Source organism: Colletotrichum paranaense (genome assembly GCF_030867605.1).
Source record: "Colletotrichum paranaense strain IMI 384185 chromosome Unknown Scaffold_11.1, whole genome shotgun sequence".
NCBI classification, from domain to species: Eukaryota; Fungi; Ascomycota; class Sordariomycetes; order Glomerellales; family Glomerellaceae; genus Colletotrichum; species Colletotrichum paranaense.
Genome location: NW_026848969.1, coordinates 430,095 through 446,159, shown reverse-complemented (window position 1 = coordinate 446,159; position 16,065 = coordinate 430,095). Strand labels below are relative to the sequence as shown.

The window sequence follows — 16,065 nt, the reverse complement described above, 5'->3', positions numbered from 1 at the left end:
AACGTTAGCTTTCCAATACACTAGGTAGAGCCGCGCCGATGCGGTGGAGATGAGGCCGGCCACGAGGCCTCTTCTCGGTCCTAACCGATGTGGCTTGCAAGTGCAATACAACTGACTCTGTTAGACCCAACACTCGGGCATTCGACAAATGGCAAACAATTATCTCAGAACCAAAGCTATACTCACAACGACGCCGGCTGTTCACAGTCGTCGCAGCCAGAATGGATACTCAGCCTTTCAACACGGGCATCCCGTCTCAACTCTGCTCAGCTTTGCCCGGAGCAGTCTCGATGAAACGCCGTGCCCTGGCCCATACAACGGTATGCATGACGGCGAGCTCGCGGATACACGACCCCGGGGTTGCCTCTGCTGCTTCTTCTACCTCCTACATGGCCAGTGCGCCCTCTTTCGCATTGATTGTTCCTCCATTTATGTCATTCGACGGTTCGGCCGAACGCAGGGTGGATGGCAAGCAGTATCGTCGAAACGAAGAGTGACACCGCGTCTGCGGAGTATTCGTACAGTGCCACACTGCGACGAGTGCCTCCTTACAGCTCCCTCCCAAAGCATAGCCTGAATATCGCAAGGGACCAATGGACCTACAGACCGCCCAACACCGCTGCACCAGCGTCCGGAAACAACTCCAAGGGATGCGTCGACAAACGCTCCCGGATCAGACGGCAGGTCTTGGCCAACACGACCCAAAAAAGGGCTCAGTCAAATTTGATCGCCTCCCACATTCGGAAGACGCAGCATTTCGCTTCTCCACGACCAATTTGCTCGGCGGGGTGGACGCTGGTAGGTGCTGGATGCACGTGGATTACCCCGGCCATTCGGCTATCTTTATCGCCATTCTAATTTGAATGCGACAGGCCGACAAAGAAATGACGGTGGGTTCAGAAGTCGTGCGACCAGCCTACGCCAGGAATTCCATGGCTGTAGGTATGGGTAAACGCTCTGTGTCACCAGAGCATGCGGCTTCGGCGCGAACGACTAAAATTGTTTCCTTGCATATGCCTCCTCCCGTTTGGCCAAGCCTGCTGCTTCGTTTGCCTTAGCGAACGACTGTACAGACGTTTCGACCGACGGGATGCAGGGCATTTCTTATGAATATTTCGTGTTATTTGTCTGTTGAGCATTGCTCTTGTGCTGGAAATGAGTTTTCAATTTTCAGCAACTTACACCGTTGTGAGGCTGATTCTAAGGATGTCTTAAACATCAACGCTCATCACAATTGCCTGTCAAGTGGCGTACTCTATGACCCTTTCCGGAATGCCAAGGCGGCAACCGTTGAATCAAAGACTACAATAGCCATAGGGCTGTTCTTTGTTTCGACCGTGACCATGGTCCCTTCTAGTTGACGCTGCCTGGTGAGCAAACGACGATGCTGTGCTAGGAGGACCTACAAAGAAGACAGCATCACCTTTTTTCCAGAAATCTCAAGAGTTCGCCATGACCCCAACATCTACAAGCCCACCGAGTGACAGGTCCCAATTTGATACCCCCCAAAAGGTCCAACATGTCAACATCAACAGCCGAAAAGGCGGACCCAGACCACCCGCAGCCGCCATTCCAGCTCATCAAGAGAGTCGAGAAGAACATCTGGATCACCCGGCGCAATGCCCAGCACGCGGGCTACGCCGACGGCGAAGAGTTCATCGCGCGCAAAGTGGACGACTTTGACGAGTACTACGACGCCGGCAAGTACTCGATGAGCTTCACGACCAAGAAGCAGCGCCAGGTCAAGGGCCTCATGGACCTCCTCTACACGCACAACATGGGCCGCAACGTCTCCCACATCCTCAACCACGAGAACATCATCTCCCTCGCGGGGTACCTCCGCCAGCAGCCCCTAGACCCGCGCGCGGAGAAGCAGGCCACGGAGGACTATTTGGTCTGGGATATCTGCGACGCCGGCACGCTCGAGATCCTCTTTGCGGACCACCGGCACGCGGAGCACGAGCCGGGGTGCTTCCTGCCCGAGTCGCTCTGCTGGCACGTTCTTACCTCTGTGATTCGTACGCTTGTTTGGCTGCATGATGGGTATCGGCAGGAGGTGGACTGGGTGACCGGCGAGAAGTCGTGGGCAGCGACGGATACGGAGTGGATGCCCATCCTGCACCGCGGCATTGATGCGCAGTCCATCTTTTTTCAGCATTCGCGGGGCAAAGAGACGTACGGCGTGTGCAAGCTGGGCAAGTTTGGCCGGGCTTTCGTGTCGGGGGTTCCGGCGCGGCGGGAGGGGGCGCTGGAGAGGGAGGAGCCGCTTCCGCATAGCGTTGGGTTTCCTGTTGCGCCTGAGACGGGGCATATGCGTCTTACGGAGATGATTGAGCAGTGGAAGGAGTATAAGGATACGGGAAGGAAGGTAAGTTATCCCGGAGCAACTTCGTACAGACACACAGCAGCTCGACTAACCTCACGCCCACAGAGCAAACGCCTCTACACGCTCAGCGACGAACACTGGGCCCTCGGCGCCGTCCTCTTCCGCATGATGACCGGCCGGCCCCTCCCCAGCCTGGACGGGTGCCAGACGTGCCAGTGCATCCACATTCGGCGGTGCGCAAAGATGCTTTGCATCTACGACGACGAGACGCACAAGGGCAGCCGCGGGTGCTTGCACGAGAACTTTCCGGGGTGTCAGTGCGTTGTGCCGTCCGGGTCGGCGCCGAATGCACGTGCGGGGCCCGGTCCGGCGTGTGGTGGGGCCGCTGCGGATGTTCATCTTGACGAGGTGCTGCATCGGTCGGGTTACTCGCGGTACTTGAAGGTTGCGGTGCGGACGTTGTTGGAGTATGATCTCGAGACGCCGGCTGTGCAGACGAGGGGGTTGGCGGAGGAGATGGAGAGGTTGTATAAGGAGTGGAGGTGCGAGACGGAGGAGGGGAGGGAGTATGTTGATGTGCTGGATGATCTTGGGTACCGGTTCATGGTGTTGAATAAGATGTCTGGTGAAGTTAAGGACTAGTGGTAGCAGTGTCTTGGAGGTGTTTGATGTTGTTGTCAAGCATATCGGGAAGAGGGACCTCACCGACTGGCCTCGAAAGTGTGCTTCTATGAGCTAGGTATGTCATGGTCGTAGCACATGAATGAGTAAAAGCTTCTCAAGCTAGTTGACCAAGGTTGTCTCTCATAGTTCATCCAATTTATCCATGAAGTCACACGACACAAGCACGTTGAGCTGTCTTAGTACCTTAGCTGCAGTAGATTCCGAGCACTAACAGAACAAATTCCCTGCGTGACAGACCAAGGTACCTACGGTAGGTACGTGCCCTTCAGACGTTTGACAGGGAGCCCCACCTTCCGCCAGGTGCTGCCCAAATTTTACTTGGCGCGCGACCTCGAATGGAAGCTCCGAGTGCCACAGCCTGCCCGCCAGCTTCCAGGTTGTCCACCACCACAACCTGGCAGTCGTGTGGACCTCTATCTTTGCCCGAGCCTCAACCACCACCCGATCATCCCCAATCCCTCATCCTTCCAGACGCATCTTGCCCTAGCTTCGAAGGTTCGACATCGATCACGTTCAGCAGCCGTGACGATACACAACACGCATTCACCAAACCGGAATCCAAACGAAGCAACCCGCATTGAACCATACACCTCTCCTCCCGAACACCGGAACCGCGACATCTACAAACCTCACCACACCTCAACATCCCAAACTCCTCATCACCCTCACCAACAGCCATCTCCCCCCTCGACAACCAAAACCACAACAGAAAACAAACAAACATGTCCCTAAACCAACCAACGCCCCTCCTCCTAACAAAACGCCTAACCTCCTTCCTCGCCTCAAACCTAAACGCAAACCTCCACACGGCACTCCTCGCGACCCCCTCAGGCCGCCTCCTCGCCCACGCCTCCCCGCAGCCCGTCTCCCTCCTCCGCACCCAGTCCACCGTCGCATCCTCCCTCTTCGCCCTCCACGCCTCCGCGACGCCCGACATCCCCGACGCGCTCCCCTCCTCGTCCTCCACGCCGCCGTCGTCGTCTGGCGCTGCTGCAGCAAACACGGAAGATGCAGGATACCACGCGGGAGGAGCAGCAGGAGGAAAACCCCTCACGATAACAGTCCAACTCGCCGCCGGGGTCGTCGTCATCCGGAGACTAAAGTGCGGGCTACTCTTCGTCTGCATCGGTCCCCTCGCCGAGACCATCGAAGCCCAGCAAGCTTCTTCCTCTACCGACCAACACTCTCACTCGCACCACTCTTCCCACGCGAACGCAGGCGCAAACGGCGGCGCGGGCACAGGCACGCCATTCCAGATCCCCGCGTCCCCCTCGGAAGCAGATAGCATCCTCAGCCTCGGCGCCCAGACGACCACCTCCCTCGCCAGCGTCGGGAGCGTGAATACCGCCGGCGTCGTGGTGTTGCGGCGGCATGCCGAGGAGCTGGCGCGGTGGTTGGACGATAAGCTTGGGAGTTTGCGGGTTCCCGAGGAGGGTGTGGGTGTGGAATAAGCTGGTGTCATCGCATTCTCTTTCTCTCATGGACAGGGAACCACGGGGAAGCTGTACGAGTAGAGAGATGGGACCTGGGACAGAGTGGCATGGATTTCGCATTGACTTATCAAAAGGGGACGAAAGGGGGCTTTGGGAAGCATTACAGGCGTACACGGGCGTTTCGGGGAAGATACCACCGGCCGAGAATTATCCCTTCATCTTCGTAATCACTCTGTCGTGTACAATATCTTGCTCATTAAAGATTTCTATTCCATTTGCAAGTAGCCTGTGTGCTATTGTGAGTGCTTGTGTGTGTGTGGTGCCGAGCTCGGCCTCTATGGATATACTAATTTGCTCCTTGCTCCTTGTCCATAACCTCCCAAGATTCGTTCGCCTTGATACTCCCCCTTTCTCGCCGGTATTTTGTTCACACGCAAACTGTCCTATCCCAACGCCCAAGAAATGCAGACTGCGCCAATTCCACCCTTCCGAAGACACGCCTCAAGAAATCACTCGATGCTCATTCGCATCAGACCGTCGTTGGTATCAACCATGCCCTGGAATCCAACGCGTCCTTTGTTCCCGTTCACTACCCGGCCGTTGACGTTGGCGCCGCTACCGGGCGTGCCGCCTCCAAGGCTTCCCGACTCGCTCGGCGCGCCACTGCCGCCCCTATCGCCGCTGTTGCTGCCGGGCCGCGACCCCCAGGGCGCCACGTCGCGTTGCATGGGGCTCTGCATGATGGGCGAATTGTGCACGCTCATGCCTGGGCTTACTGCCCGCCGCTTGAGACTGACAGGGTCGTAGTCGTCCTCCCGCCTGCGCTTGCTGTTAATACGCCGTGTGATTTCCGCTGCGCTGGGTGCCGGTTGCGGGCCCTGGGCGAGGAGAGGAGTATCTCCCTTTTGAGACTCCCCGCTACTTGCGGCCATAGCAAAACCAGCCGTAGGGCCGAGTGACGGGGAGTCCATGCAAATGTCTTCGCTCATTCCTGACGATGAGCCGCGAGGGAGTCCTCCGTTAGGCGGGGGCGGTGTTGTGCGAGCACCGCCGATACTGCTAGACTCGGAGAAGGTATCCCAGAACTTGGTGCCCTTTGAATTCTTCAAGGCTTGTTGCTTAAAGCTGCCCGAGAGATTGAGGGCCGAGTCGGTGATCATGCTTTCCGGTATGTCGTCGAGGGATTGGTCTTGGTTCCCTAGGTTGGGCGACGAGTGGGTAGTAGCGGGAGGAACGGTCTGTTGACGAGGTGCTCCGAGATCGACGTCACTCTCTCGCACTTGACGGACGACTTCGGCCTCTCTTTGGGTTTCCGTCTCGACTGGCGCACCTTCCTCGACTAAAGCCGCCCTGATACGAGCAAAGTTCTTCGTCTTGGGTAGCAGGTTTCTACGCTGCGTAACCACCCGTCGCATGACTGTAGGGCGCTGCCCATCACGACTGGGAGTCGAGAGCAGACCGTCGATATTATCACCTCGCTCTTCCTCGCTCCCAGAGATATGTAACTGGTTGGCCTGCCAGCTAATGCTCTCCCTACGTGAATGTGCCGACATGTCTTTGGGCACGTTGTTTGGCGGCGACTTTGAGACACCGGCATTTGTGCTAGGACTGAATCCTAGACCCAGTGGCAGTTTGTGTTTCTTTTTTGGCTGTTTCCTTTGCCGCTGCCTATGCTGGAAGCTCATCAGACTGTTCATTGCCGGAGAGCCTCCCCAGGGTGCCATCATGGGATGTGTGCCCAAGGGCGCGGCGGTCTTGTTGGCTTGCGGTGTACCAATGTACGGCTCGTCCATATCCTCATCCATGAGATCATCGTCGTCGGAGTCGGAAGAAGAATCTGACCCAATCTGATTCGCGCTGCCCAGGGAGCTCGACACCGTCATGCGCTCGTGGTTGCCCATCATGGACCACAACGAGTTGGTGGTTTGCTCGGCCTGTCCGTAGTCGTTGCTCCTGCGTCCCGGGATATTCATGCCCCTTCCTCCGATCGTAGGCGAGGAGTCGGGTGAGGACTCGGCGAGTGTTGAGTGGTGCAGGCTGGTGGCAGCGCGTGAGAAGTCGAGGCCACGAGAGCGACGAGGGAGAATATTTGTCGGACTCGCATAGATCTGCGAGTGGTCGAGCTTCGGTGATAGCGGCGCGGGCTTCGTAAATGCGGTGGACGAGTTGGCTGCAGGGGAGGCAGGGTCGCGGTTCGCGGGCATCTGCAGCGAGAGACCACGGAGGGGGAATTCGGTTCGGTGAGGGGTTACGGGTGTGGTGGCCGTGTCTCTGATGTGGTTATCGTCCTTGGATGCCTGGCGACCATCCGCAATGTGCTGTGAAGGAGTGAGCTTGGAAGGAGTTCCTCCTCCATCAGACATGGAGCGCGTCTTGGACAAGGGCGAGCGGCCCAGGCGTTGTGGAGTATTGAGGGCGTTTACGGGGACGTCGGCGTCCTTGTCGTCGTCCACGATGGCAGACTCAAAGTCCATGTCCCTTAGATCCATGGTTCTGTCCATGGCGGGAGGCAGTGAGGTTCAAAACTGTCGAGGTAGTCGCGAGAGCCAGATTCACGGAGCGATCTGGGATTTATTGTAAGTGACGCTTGATGTTCGGCAACGTTAAGTGGGTAGTGGACCAGGTGGTTTGGGTCTAGTCGTCGTTTGGGGGCTGGTTCTGGCGGGGATCGCGATTAAGGCTTGGGCGATGTCATTGAGATATTGGTTGTAACATGCGGATTTGCAAATGGCATTGTTGAATGTCGCAAGACCATTTGAAGCGCTCTTTGTACCTTACGTTTGATGTCGACGGAAAGGAGGCTGGTGAAAAAGTGATAGCTCAAGCAGCCACCTCTCAAGGTTGTTGTAGATGGGTCGAGGTTGAATTGGAGTTTGGTTGACGAGCGAGCGCAGCGGGTAGGCGGGCAGTGCAGTTGGCAGGCGGGCAGACGTTGGAGAGGTCAAAGTACCTGCCGTCCATGCTCTGACTACATACTTAGCAATGTACCTTGCCATAAAGTACCTCGCTGTAGGTAGGATAACCTTTCCGGTTGGATGCGGCCAGGCTTGCCAGGGTTGGAAAGTGAAGACGCAGTAGGCGCCATGAACAGCGAACCGTGTTGAGCCGTCTGAGGCTCATTTGCAGGCTTCCCCTTGCGGGGAAATCAGAGGTATCAACGCACCCAAATTTGCTGGTGCGGGTACTTTGCAGTTTCAAAGTACCTAAGCACTGCCTAATTGTTTCGTCGATCCACAACGGCATTTCCATTTCCATTTTCATTCCCATTCTCATTCACTCACATTCCCGTCACTCACTCACTCACTCACTCAAATAGGTGTTCTCTGGCTCCTGCCTGCACTTCCCCACACTAGCCCCGAAACGAAACGTCGTGGGAGACGAAAGCTTAAAATAGCAGAGACCTTTGGCCACTGCTCACTTCTGTCAGCCTTAGGTTCCGTTGGCTTTCTGATCGTTGAGTGTTTGATGGGTGATGAGCTGATTGTATCTGATCGCACTTCGGTGCCTCCGGCCAAGGTGGAATCCAGGGCCATGTTTCAAGGGAGAGAACCATAACAACCTTTTTTTTGACGTCTGACTTCGACGTGAATGAAGCTCTTCACTCATTGTGCAACTTGTCAGAAAGGTGGCAGATTACACGCGGAATAATCAGCCGCTCAGCCCCTTCTGCCTCTACCTCTATCTCCTATGACTACTACTATCACTTCCACTGCTATTTCTAGCTGGTCATTAAGTATACTCTGTGTATCACTTATGCGCTGACCGGCGGATCGTTCCATCACCCACTTGAGGCTAATCATCTGGCGAAGCTATCTCCATAGCATTCGCGATGTTGAGTCAATAGCCCGTCGCAGGATTAACCATCACTGTGGTCATGGCTGTCATTCCTCGTTCATGCCCCCAATGTACTCAGCCGGCAGGTTAGCACGATCTCTGTCACTTGAGAAGCTATCTTGCTATCTGTATGATAGAGAAATCCACAAGTGTATTCGTCTGCCGTGCGCTTCGGGCAGATCTCGGGCTCCGTTATGATACGCCTACTGCGCCGCCACCTAACCCTCCCACCTACCCAAGGTAAATTCACAACACCTTACCGACCTTGAAGACTTGGCCATCAAAAGAAGGTTCTTCGACCCAAACCATCCCATGGTATTGATGGTGATAAGGCTGAGTTGAATGTTGGCTGGCGTGAGCCTTACTCTTTCTACAGGTATATATATGTACATGTACAAGGTGACAAAAGGCGAGCAGCAAAGTCTTCTCGGACACACGCAACAGCAACCACTCGACATATTTTACAACATGGCCGCGGCAGGTATGGTTCTCGCCAACAGTCGTCGTCATCAGCAAAGGTTGCGACGAAATCGTCTTCCTCCTGAAGAGGTCCATGTCGAGTTCCAGGTGCCCGTATACCCATCCGATGAACAGAGCATCGCCAAAACATGTCAAGAAACACCTCTACAATCAGCCTGGGCGTGGTTCGCTCTACTTTTTGGTAGAATGAGAAAAGACGCATTATACCAAGGACCAGGCCTCGATCAAATCATGCCTACCGAGTTGCTCCTCGCCATCTCCGCTTATCTCACCATGGTCGACCGCGCAGTCCTATCTCTGACGAGCATGAGAATGTGGGCCATTTTCGGAGAGAACAACTTTCTACTGAGTCTACCGTCTCAAAAGAAACTCGAGCTGCTGACGTTGCTGGTGAGAGACGCCGATGAGCACAAAAACGGCAACGTCCTCTGCAGGCCCTGTCAGATCTTCCACGACCCTTACTTGTCGATACCCACCGCCTCTCACAGCAGCACCGGCGCCAAGGGCAGCGGCTATAATCGTCCCTGTCTTCAGGAACCCGCAAACCCGCATCAGAGACTAGTTTCACCCTATCTCCACCGCACCCTTCACTTCAACGTCCTCAAGCACTTCCAGGCTGATAAGCGTTCTAAAGTGAATCTGTATGGCCCTGATCAACTTTATCTAGTCGATTCCGTTGCATATTGCCACGAGAGCATTAAGGCAGCGGTTGAACAAATCATGACGTGCCGTATCTCGACAGAAGGCGAATTGCTCGTAAAGACCGTCACAGACCTTTCCGCGACCAGAAATGACGTCCCTTACCTTTATCAAGTACTAGAACGGAACAACCTCATCAAATGTTGCGGGCATATGTACTGGGCAGCGAGGTATCCTTTCATATTTCAGCATAATATGCAGTATTATACCGACCCTGTCGACCTTGCGAGATACAGACGAGAATGGGAATCTGATGATCTGAGAAGGATACGAAATATCTGGCATCCGGATGAGGAGCCCCAGCATTCAATGGACAATAGGCGTATGCGTGCCTGTGCCTTTTGTTACACCAACTATACGTATGAATGGAGAGATGTGGATGGGAACCGAATCGTTCGACTCATCTCATATAAAAACCTCGGAAAGGGAGAGGATATGAACGATGTGAAGTGGGCATCGCATTTTAAATACAGGGCCTGTTCAAGGGAGGACATCATTCGATTGCACTGGTGGGAAGGGTTCGGCTCAACACATACTTGGGTGGGACCTGGCGAGAGCGAGATAAAGGCATAGGCGGGGAGAGACTGATCGTGGCTTCTCGTTATGATCACCAGAGAAGGGTGGTGGGAGGATGAAACCACGCAAGAGAAGCTTCGATAGAATCCTCGGACTTCTCATTGATACTGTCTATGAGTAGGGCTTTCAATATCCTCCAGACACATGCCCGCCAAAGAAAGCAAAGTGTGCGGTAGGAACGTTGCATCTCGAAGCTGAAATTGCATACATATCAAAATTATGGCGGCGTAACTCTGTTTCTTTAAGTAATAGCACGCGCAGTTGGGATTTACTTTTATCCGTCTAACACGAGTCTTTGTGATGTATTAATGACTGCTACGGATGAAATCTTGAATCATTAACGCTTGCGGAGGTCATAATGATCCTGGCACGGCTAACATCAAAAAGTCATTCGTACTGACAAAAGAGTTCACCCCCCCGGTGCCGGTTTGGGGGCTACATCTCTTGGTGCTCATGCTGGGATTCGAACTCGGGTGTGCGCTGAGCCTGTCGTCGAGTAGGCTGGTTGGCGAATTGATTATTGACCATAAACCACTCCACCACCCAGCCAGTTTGACCTGACCCGTCGACCTAGACGGGCGCCTGCTGGCTGGTGACAGGAATGGCAGCAGAGGGGTATATGAAGGCTTGTTGTGTGGTTATTCAGGTTGTGTATTCGGACCCGGTGGAAACCTGGATGGTTCAGGGGGAAGTCACGTCTTGGAGGGAAAGTCTTCCATCGTGGGTCACGCACTACCTGCCTTACCATGTTAAGCAACACTCACCAAGAGATCAGATGTTGATTTGCGCTTCCTTTCGCTGCTATATCTACCTCAGAATACTGCAGTAAGGTACTTGCCTTCACGTACTCCTTCTCTCAAGACTACCTCCCCCCCTATAAACTAAAATAGATAGACTATAGCGTCTCTTAAGTATATTTTATTTTTTGTATTAACTTCTTTTTGATTATTTAGATTTTTTTTTTATTTATTACATCTAATAACAATGTTTTTTTTCCAAAAGCTCTTTTAATTTTAGTTAAGACGTGCTGAAGCTTTGGGAATAAGCTGCTATGCAAGTCGGGTGCGGAATGATTTGGGGGAAGACCCGAGTGCGGATCTCAGTCCCCTTGACCATTGATCTGACGTTTGGTCGGGTTTCGTTTGATCCCCCGTGGAGGAACTATTTTTGGCCTATGTTCTTTGGACCCATATGTCTAATACAAGCCTCACTCACTCTTGGTTTTGTCATATGAAAGCGTAGTAGAGCATCTCGATTACGTCTAGAAGTTTACATTCATACACAGTAACAATCCGACATTACAATTTCTAGTCTAAGTAGAGCAGGGTTCTAAACCGGGTATCCTCTAAATCTCATGTAACCATTTCCTTCGTATCGTACAAGACAGTGAAAATCTCAGACAGCAACGGCAGCAGCACCACCCTTGCCTTCCTTCTTGACACTCTTCCATTGCAGGCCCAGGCAGGCAATGAAAGCAGCACACGCGCAGGCAACAGTGACATAGAAGGTGTGCCTGAGTCCATCCATGTATGCCTCAAGGACCACGTCAATGGCGTCGGCACGTCCCATCTGCGTCAAGATGTTGCGAACCTGGTCAGCGCCGGCGTTGATGAAGATCTGGGGGTTGATATCCGGAGCGTTCTTGGTGACTCCATCAATGAGACCCGTCTGGAACAGTGTCTGGGCGACGGCAATCATGATGGCGCCGCCAAAGGATTGGAAGAACTGCACGCATGCGGTCGCGACGGGAACCTCTTCCTGGGGCAAGACCGTCTGGACGACGAGCACACCAATTTGGAAACCTGCGCCGATGCCGAGACCCGCGAGCACCTGGTATCCGAACCACTCGCGCATGGGCGTGTCGAGGTCAAAGGTGGTGATCATACCTGAGCCGACGGCGAAGAGGACCAGAGACGGCAGGATGATGGCGCTGTAGTAGCCAATGATGGAGATCAGAGCGCCACTAGCAATGGATGCGACGACGGTGGCGAGGAGAAGGGGCAGAATCTTGATGCCGGCTTGGACGGCGCTGACTCCTTGGATTGCCTGGAAGTAGAGAGCTGCAATCTGTTAGTGTGATGGTTCTCAAATGTAGTTGATATAAAATCTCATGCAGAGATAGGAGTAAGGGAGGTACTTACACAAATAGTAGAGGAGCGGGAAGAATGCAGCACCAAAGAAGCAGGCAAACAGCATGGCGCAAACGACGTTGCGGTTCTTGAATAGCTTGGGAGGCAGCGTTCCCTTGTCGCCCTGCCATAGCTGAATACCAATGAAGACGATAATCATGAGCGCGAATCCGACGAATAGTCCAATAATCTTGGAGCTATTCCAGGGGTACTCGGCGCCACCCCACTGGAGAGCGAGAATGAGGCAGACAATCGCGGGCAGGAAGATGGCCGTTCCGACGAGGTCGAGCTGCAGAATGCGCTTCATCAGAGACTCTCCACTGGGGTTGTTCTTTCGGCTGATGGTGAGGAGGAAGAAGATAAAGGCCATGGCGATACCGCCGATGGGGAGGTTGATGTAGAAACACCACCGCCAGGTCGCTTTCTCGGTAAAGACACCACCCAGAAGAGGCCCAGCAACGGACGCAACACCCCACATGCCCCCAATAAGACCGAATGCCAGGGGTCGCTTCTCGAGAGGCATGGTGTAGCTGAGGATGACGATGGATCCGGAGAACAGACCCGCAGTACCAATACCAGCAATGGCGCGACCAACGATGAAGGCGGTGGAGGTTGGCGCAAGAGCGCAGACGAGGGAGCCGATTTCAAAGATGGCGATGGCGGTGAGATAGGCGTACTTGATGCTGAAGAGCTTGTAGATGGTGCCGTACATCGGCTGGAGGGCCGTTGTTGTCAGAAGGTAGGACGCGCCATACCAGCCGATATCCTTGACGCTGCCGTACTCCGCTGTGATTGTGCCGAGGGCTGGGGCGATGATGGTCTGGTCGAGGGCGACGAGGAAGACGGCGAGGCAGAGGGAGATGAGGATGAGGACGACTTTGAGGCCAGATGGGTAGACGACGTCGTCGTCGCCGGTCGCATGAGAGGGGTCCTGCTTCTCGTAGGTCTCGGGCATGTTGGGGTCATCGTGAACGTGGTGCTTCTCGGTGGAGATGGAGGGATCGGCTGAGGTGGTGTCACCGAGCTTCTCGTCAGGGTGTTTGGAGCCCATGGTGATGGTGTAGGTTGTGATGAAGATTCTTGTTGTCGTGGTTTTGCTCCAAGGGAGGATTAACTTATACACTGGGTCAACCGGTGGTGTGTATGTTTTTCGTATCTATAAAGTAAAGGTAGGGAAGACGACGATATTATTCTTTACAAACCTAAGGGTGTGGGAATAAAGAAAAGGAAGGAGGACCCTGGATGATACAGGAGAGGCAAGAGACACATGTGAAATGGTGTGCGGCAGGCAGGGCAGGTTTTATGTATCCATCAGACGAGGCGGGCTGATGCTCGCGCTTGCGAGGTAAGGTAAGGTAAGGTCAGGTCAGGTAGGTACACTAGTAAATCATCCTGAATGACATCTGAGATCGTGAAATTTCTCAGCTGCAGCATCCCATCGGGTAAGACTGCACCATCGCAGACCCCAACCCGATTTGAACACTCGTAAGCCCCAGGGATGGCCCAGCCAAACGCCCAAGCTCCCCCCTGGTCATTTGATCAATGCCTACCAAGACAAGGTATCTTTTCTTTGTGCGCTCCATACTTTGGATACCCAGTTGTCATGTAAGGTAGGTAAGCAAAGGAGGTAAAACTTGGTGGGATACCTTAGCGTGAGCTTGTCTGCGTTTGAGTGGGTGGGATGGGGAGGAGAGAATTGGGGAAACGAGTCACTCGGCCTAGACATGCTGCAAACTGTGGTCATCGAAATTGGCAAAAAAGAAGAAAATGTCCGAAGGAGGAACGCCCTTCGTCACCATAGTTACGTGAGCCTCAATCGCGTGTGTGAGTGTGTGTGTGTGTGTGTGTCAGTGCCGGAGGAAAGGCGGAGGGATATCGGGCCAGGGGCAGGGGTCACTCCGAGCACAAAGTCCTGGTAGTAGGTACCTATCCTCCCTACCTTATTTTACGGTTTACGACGGCTGCAGCAGACTCCATGTGGCAGTGGATCAAGAGTGCTACTGGGCAGACCATGGTCCATGGATGATGGATCTAAGAGAATCTAAAGACCGGAAAATCCAGACGAATTCCAGGAATTCCAGCCCAGTCGGTCGGCCCATCTCGGTGGTCGGAGGGAAAACTTGTCCGACTTACGCGGGGTGGGTCACCCACAGTAGGCAGCGCCCGTGATTGGTCAAGTTCTGCGCCAACGCCTTCGGCCCTCGCACTTTGATTTCATAATCCAAAAAGCCTCTTTTTGGATTTACGACGTCAAGACTCCAAGCGCGAATCCAGCAAACCGCTCAGACCTCTGTTCATCTCCCGTCTCTTTGGGGCGCTACTCCCTAGCGGGCGCCGACCAACACCGCAAACACCTGGCTGCGGCTGAACCCATTTTTGCAGAGTTGAGAGACCCGTAGACCAAAGGCCCGTAGACGGCTCCGAGAGTCACGGCGATCCTTGCACTTGCAGGTGCTGTACACAAGTGCCAATGTTGACTCACACCGTGCGTTCGGCCGGTGAATCGCTTGCGGCTCATAATCTGTCCGACCGCCGCGTCTCTGGTCCTTTGATGATTCACGAAATGGGACTTTGGTCGGCCGTGGGACCGGACGGACGTGGGTTTCCTTCCTTCGTGGAACCGGACTTGACCAGGGTAAGCCGTGAGGTAATAGATTGCCCCGGGACTCTGGTCCTCCCTCCCGATGTGTAAGTTGCATTACATAACGCCTTCAACGCCGTTGCAGGTTGAGGCCAAGGAACGGGACTCGGCGACGGGAGGGGCCGTTACGACGGCCGGCCCCCACATGCCGTGTGAGGTTATTCGGAAATCCCGGGCCCGACGAACTATCAAGCACTCACTGGTATCTTATCTCTTATGTCTTGACTAGATCAATTTACCGGCGTCAACGTCGCTTTCTAGTCCAGCGTCGTCCTAGGGCGAGGACGCTTTATGATAGCGTACCTCTCGGCAGAAAAAAGGAGAGCGAGTAGAGGGAGTGTCTAAACTAAGTTATTCAAAGCCCTCCACCACAAAGATCTTTCGGCTTACACGTACCTATTTTGAAGGAACTCATAGGCTCTGCCTAACTCTTTATATCCTGATCATTCTTGGTATTTTAACATCATTTTACATTCCTCATATATGCCCTAATAAATACGCTCGGGACAACGTCGAGTAGTTATAATAACTGTAGTGGTATTAAGGAACTATGTAGCACTGGTCATAAGCTATCTTCTGACCAGAGCCGTCGTACTCTACCGGCTAAGACTGCCTCTAGAAGAGGCAAATGGTTGCAACCGCGGTGCCCATTATTTTCTTAGTCGGGTGCGGGATGGTTTGGGGGGAGATGAGTGTGCATGTTGGTGTCATGCTGGGAGCCGGAGTGTTTTTTGGGTTGTGATGGTGGTGATGATTAATCGCCGTGCCAGTGGGCACAGTTCCGTGGTCTTATGCGGGCGGGAGTTGGGAGTTTTCATGGAAACGAGGGCAGGAGGGAAAAAGGGGGAAGGCGTTCTTGTATAGCACGCTGCAGACCTTCGAGAGAAGATTCTTGATAACGTAGTGCAGATTCCATGTATAAAAAGGGTGCGAAGCGGTTCTCCCTCAACTCTCTCGCCTTCAGCGACCTGGAGAGAACCGACCAAGGGCACTAAAGCCATGCAAACCGCAAGTCACACATCCCAAGAAGGCGTGTCCGTCTCCCTCTCCTTGTCTAGGAAGTCGGCCGGATTGGCAGGTCTGTGAGAAGGGGCCGAGATTGCTGGTTCGGCCCGGGGTCGGCACGATGGTAGGGGCGGGGCAGGGACCACCGCTAAGTGGTTGAAAGCATAAAAAGGCTTTAAAACCGGAGACCGAGGCGGTCGTTGGACCAGCGGCGGCGGCGTTGCTATTGCTATTGCTGTTGCTCCTGACGGGCGTCAT

The 16,065-nt window shown here is 54.0% G+C and overlaps 6 protein-coding genes across 6 annotated transcripts; 3 read left to right on the top strand and 3 right to left on the bottom strand.

Annotated features, from left to right (window-relative positions):
• Positions 1-1,519: 1,519 nt before the first annotated feature.
• CPAR01_12477 (uncharacterized protein) lies at positions 1,520-2,968 on the top strand (the record flags this gene model as incomplete). The annotated part of the gene is made up of 2 exons (XM_060496733.1): positions 1,520-2,368; positions 2,432-2,968. 2 exons carry the CDS (start codon positions 1,520-1,522, stop codon positions 2,966-2,968), a joined length of 1,386 nt encoding a protein of 461 aa, XP_060344266.1.
• Positions 2,969-3,732: 764 nt separating this feature from the next.
• On the top strand, positions 3,733-4,461 carry CPAR01_12476 (uncharacterized protein; the record flags this gene model as incomplete). The annotated part of the gene is made up of 1 exon (XM_060496732.1): positions 3,733-4,461. The coding sequence occupies one exon, from the start codon at positions 3,733-3,735 to the stop codon at positions 4,459-4,461; it is 729 nt and encodes a 242-aa protein (XP_060344265.1).
• Positions 4,462-4,952: 491 nt separating this feature from the next.
• On the bottom strand, positions 4,953-6,944 carry CPAR01_12475 (uncharacterized protein; the record flags this gene model as incomplete). Its single annotated transcript, XM_060496731.1, has 1 exon — positions 4,953-6,944. The coding sequence occupies one exon, from the start codon at positions 6,942-6,944 to the stop codon at positions 4,953-4,955; it is 1,992 nt and encodes a 663-aa protein (XP_060344264.1).
• Positions 6,945-8,745: 1,801 nt separating this feature from the next.
• CPAR01_12474 (uncharacterized protein) lies at positions 8,746-10,029 on the top strand (the record flags this gene model as incomplete). The annotated part of the gene is made up of 1 exon (XM_060496730.1): positions 8,746-10,029. One exon carries the CDS (start codon positions 8,746-8,748, stop codon positions 10,027-10,029), a length of 1,284 nt encoding a protein of 427 aa, XP_060344263.1.
• A 1,398-nt stretch (positions 10,030-11,427) lies between these two features.
• On the bottom strand, positions 11,428-13,212 carry CPAR01_12473 (major facilitator superfamily transporter; the record flags this gene model as incomplete). Its single annotated transcript, XM_060496729.1, has 2 exons — positions 11,428-12,092; positions 12,174-13,212. 2 exons carry the CDS (start codon positions 13,210-13,212, stop codon positions 11,428-11,430), a joined length of 1,704 nt encoding a protein of 567 aa, XP_060344262.1.
• Positions 13,213-15,509: 2,297 nt separating this feature from the next.
• CPAR01_12472 (uncharacterized protein) lies at positions 15,510-16,065 on the bottom strand (the record flags this gene model as incomplete). Its single annotated transcript, XM_060496728.1, has 2 exons — positions 15,510-15,770; positions 15,826-16,065. 2 exons carry the CDS (start codon positions 16,063-16,065, stop codon positions 15,510-15,512), a joined length of 501 nt encoding a protein of 166 aa, XP_060344261.1.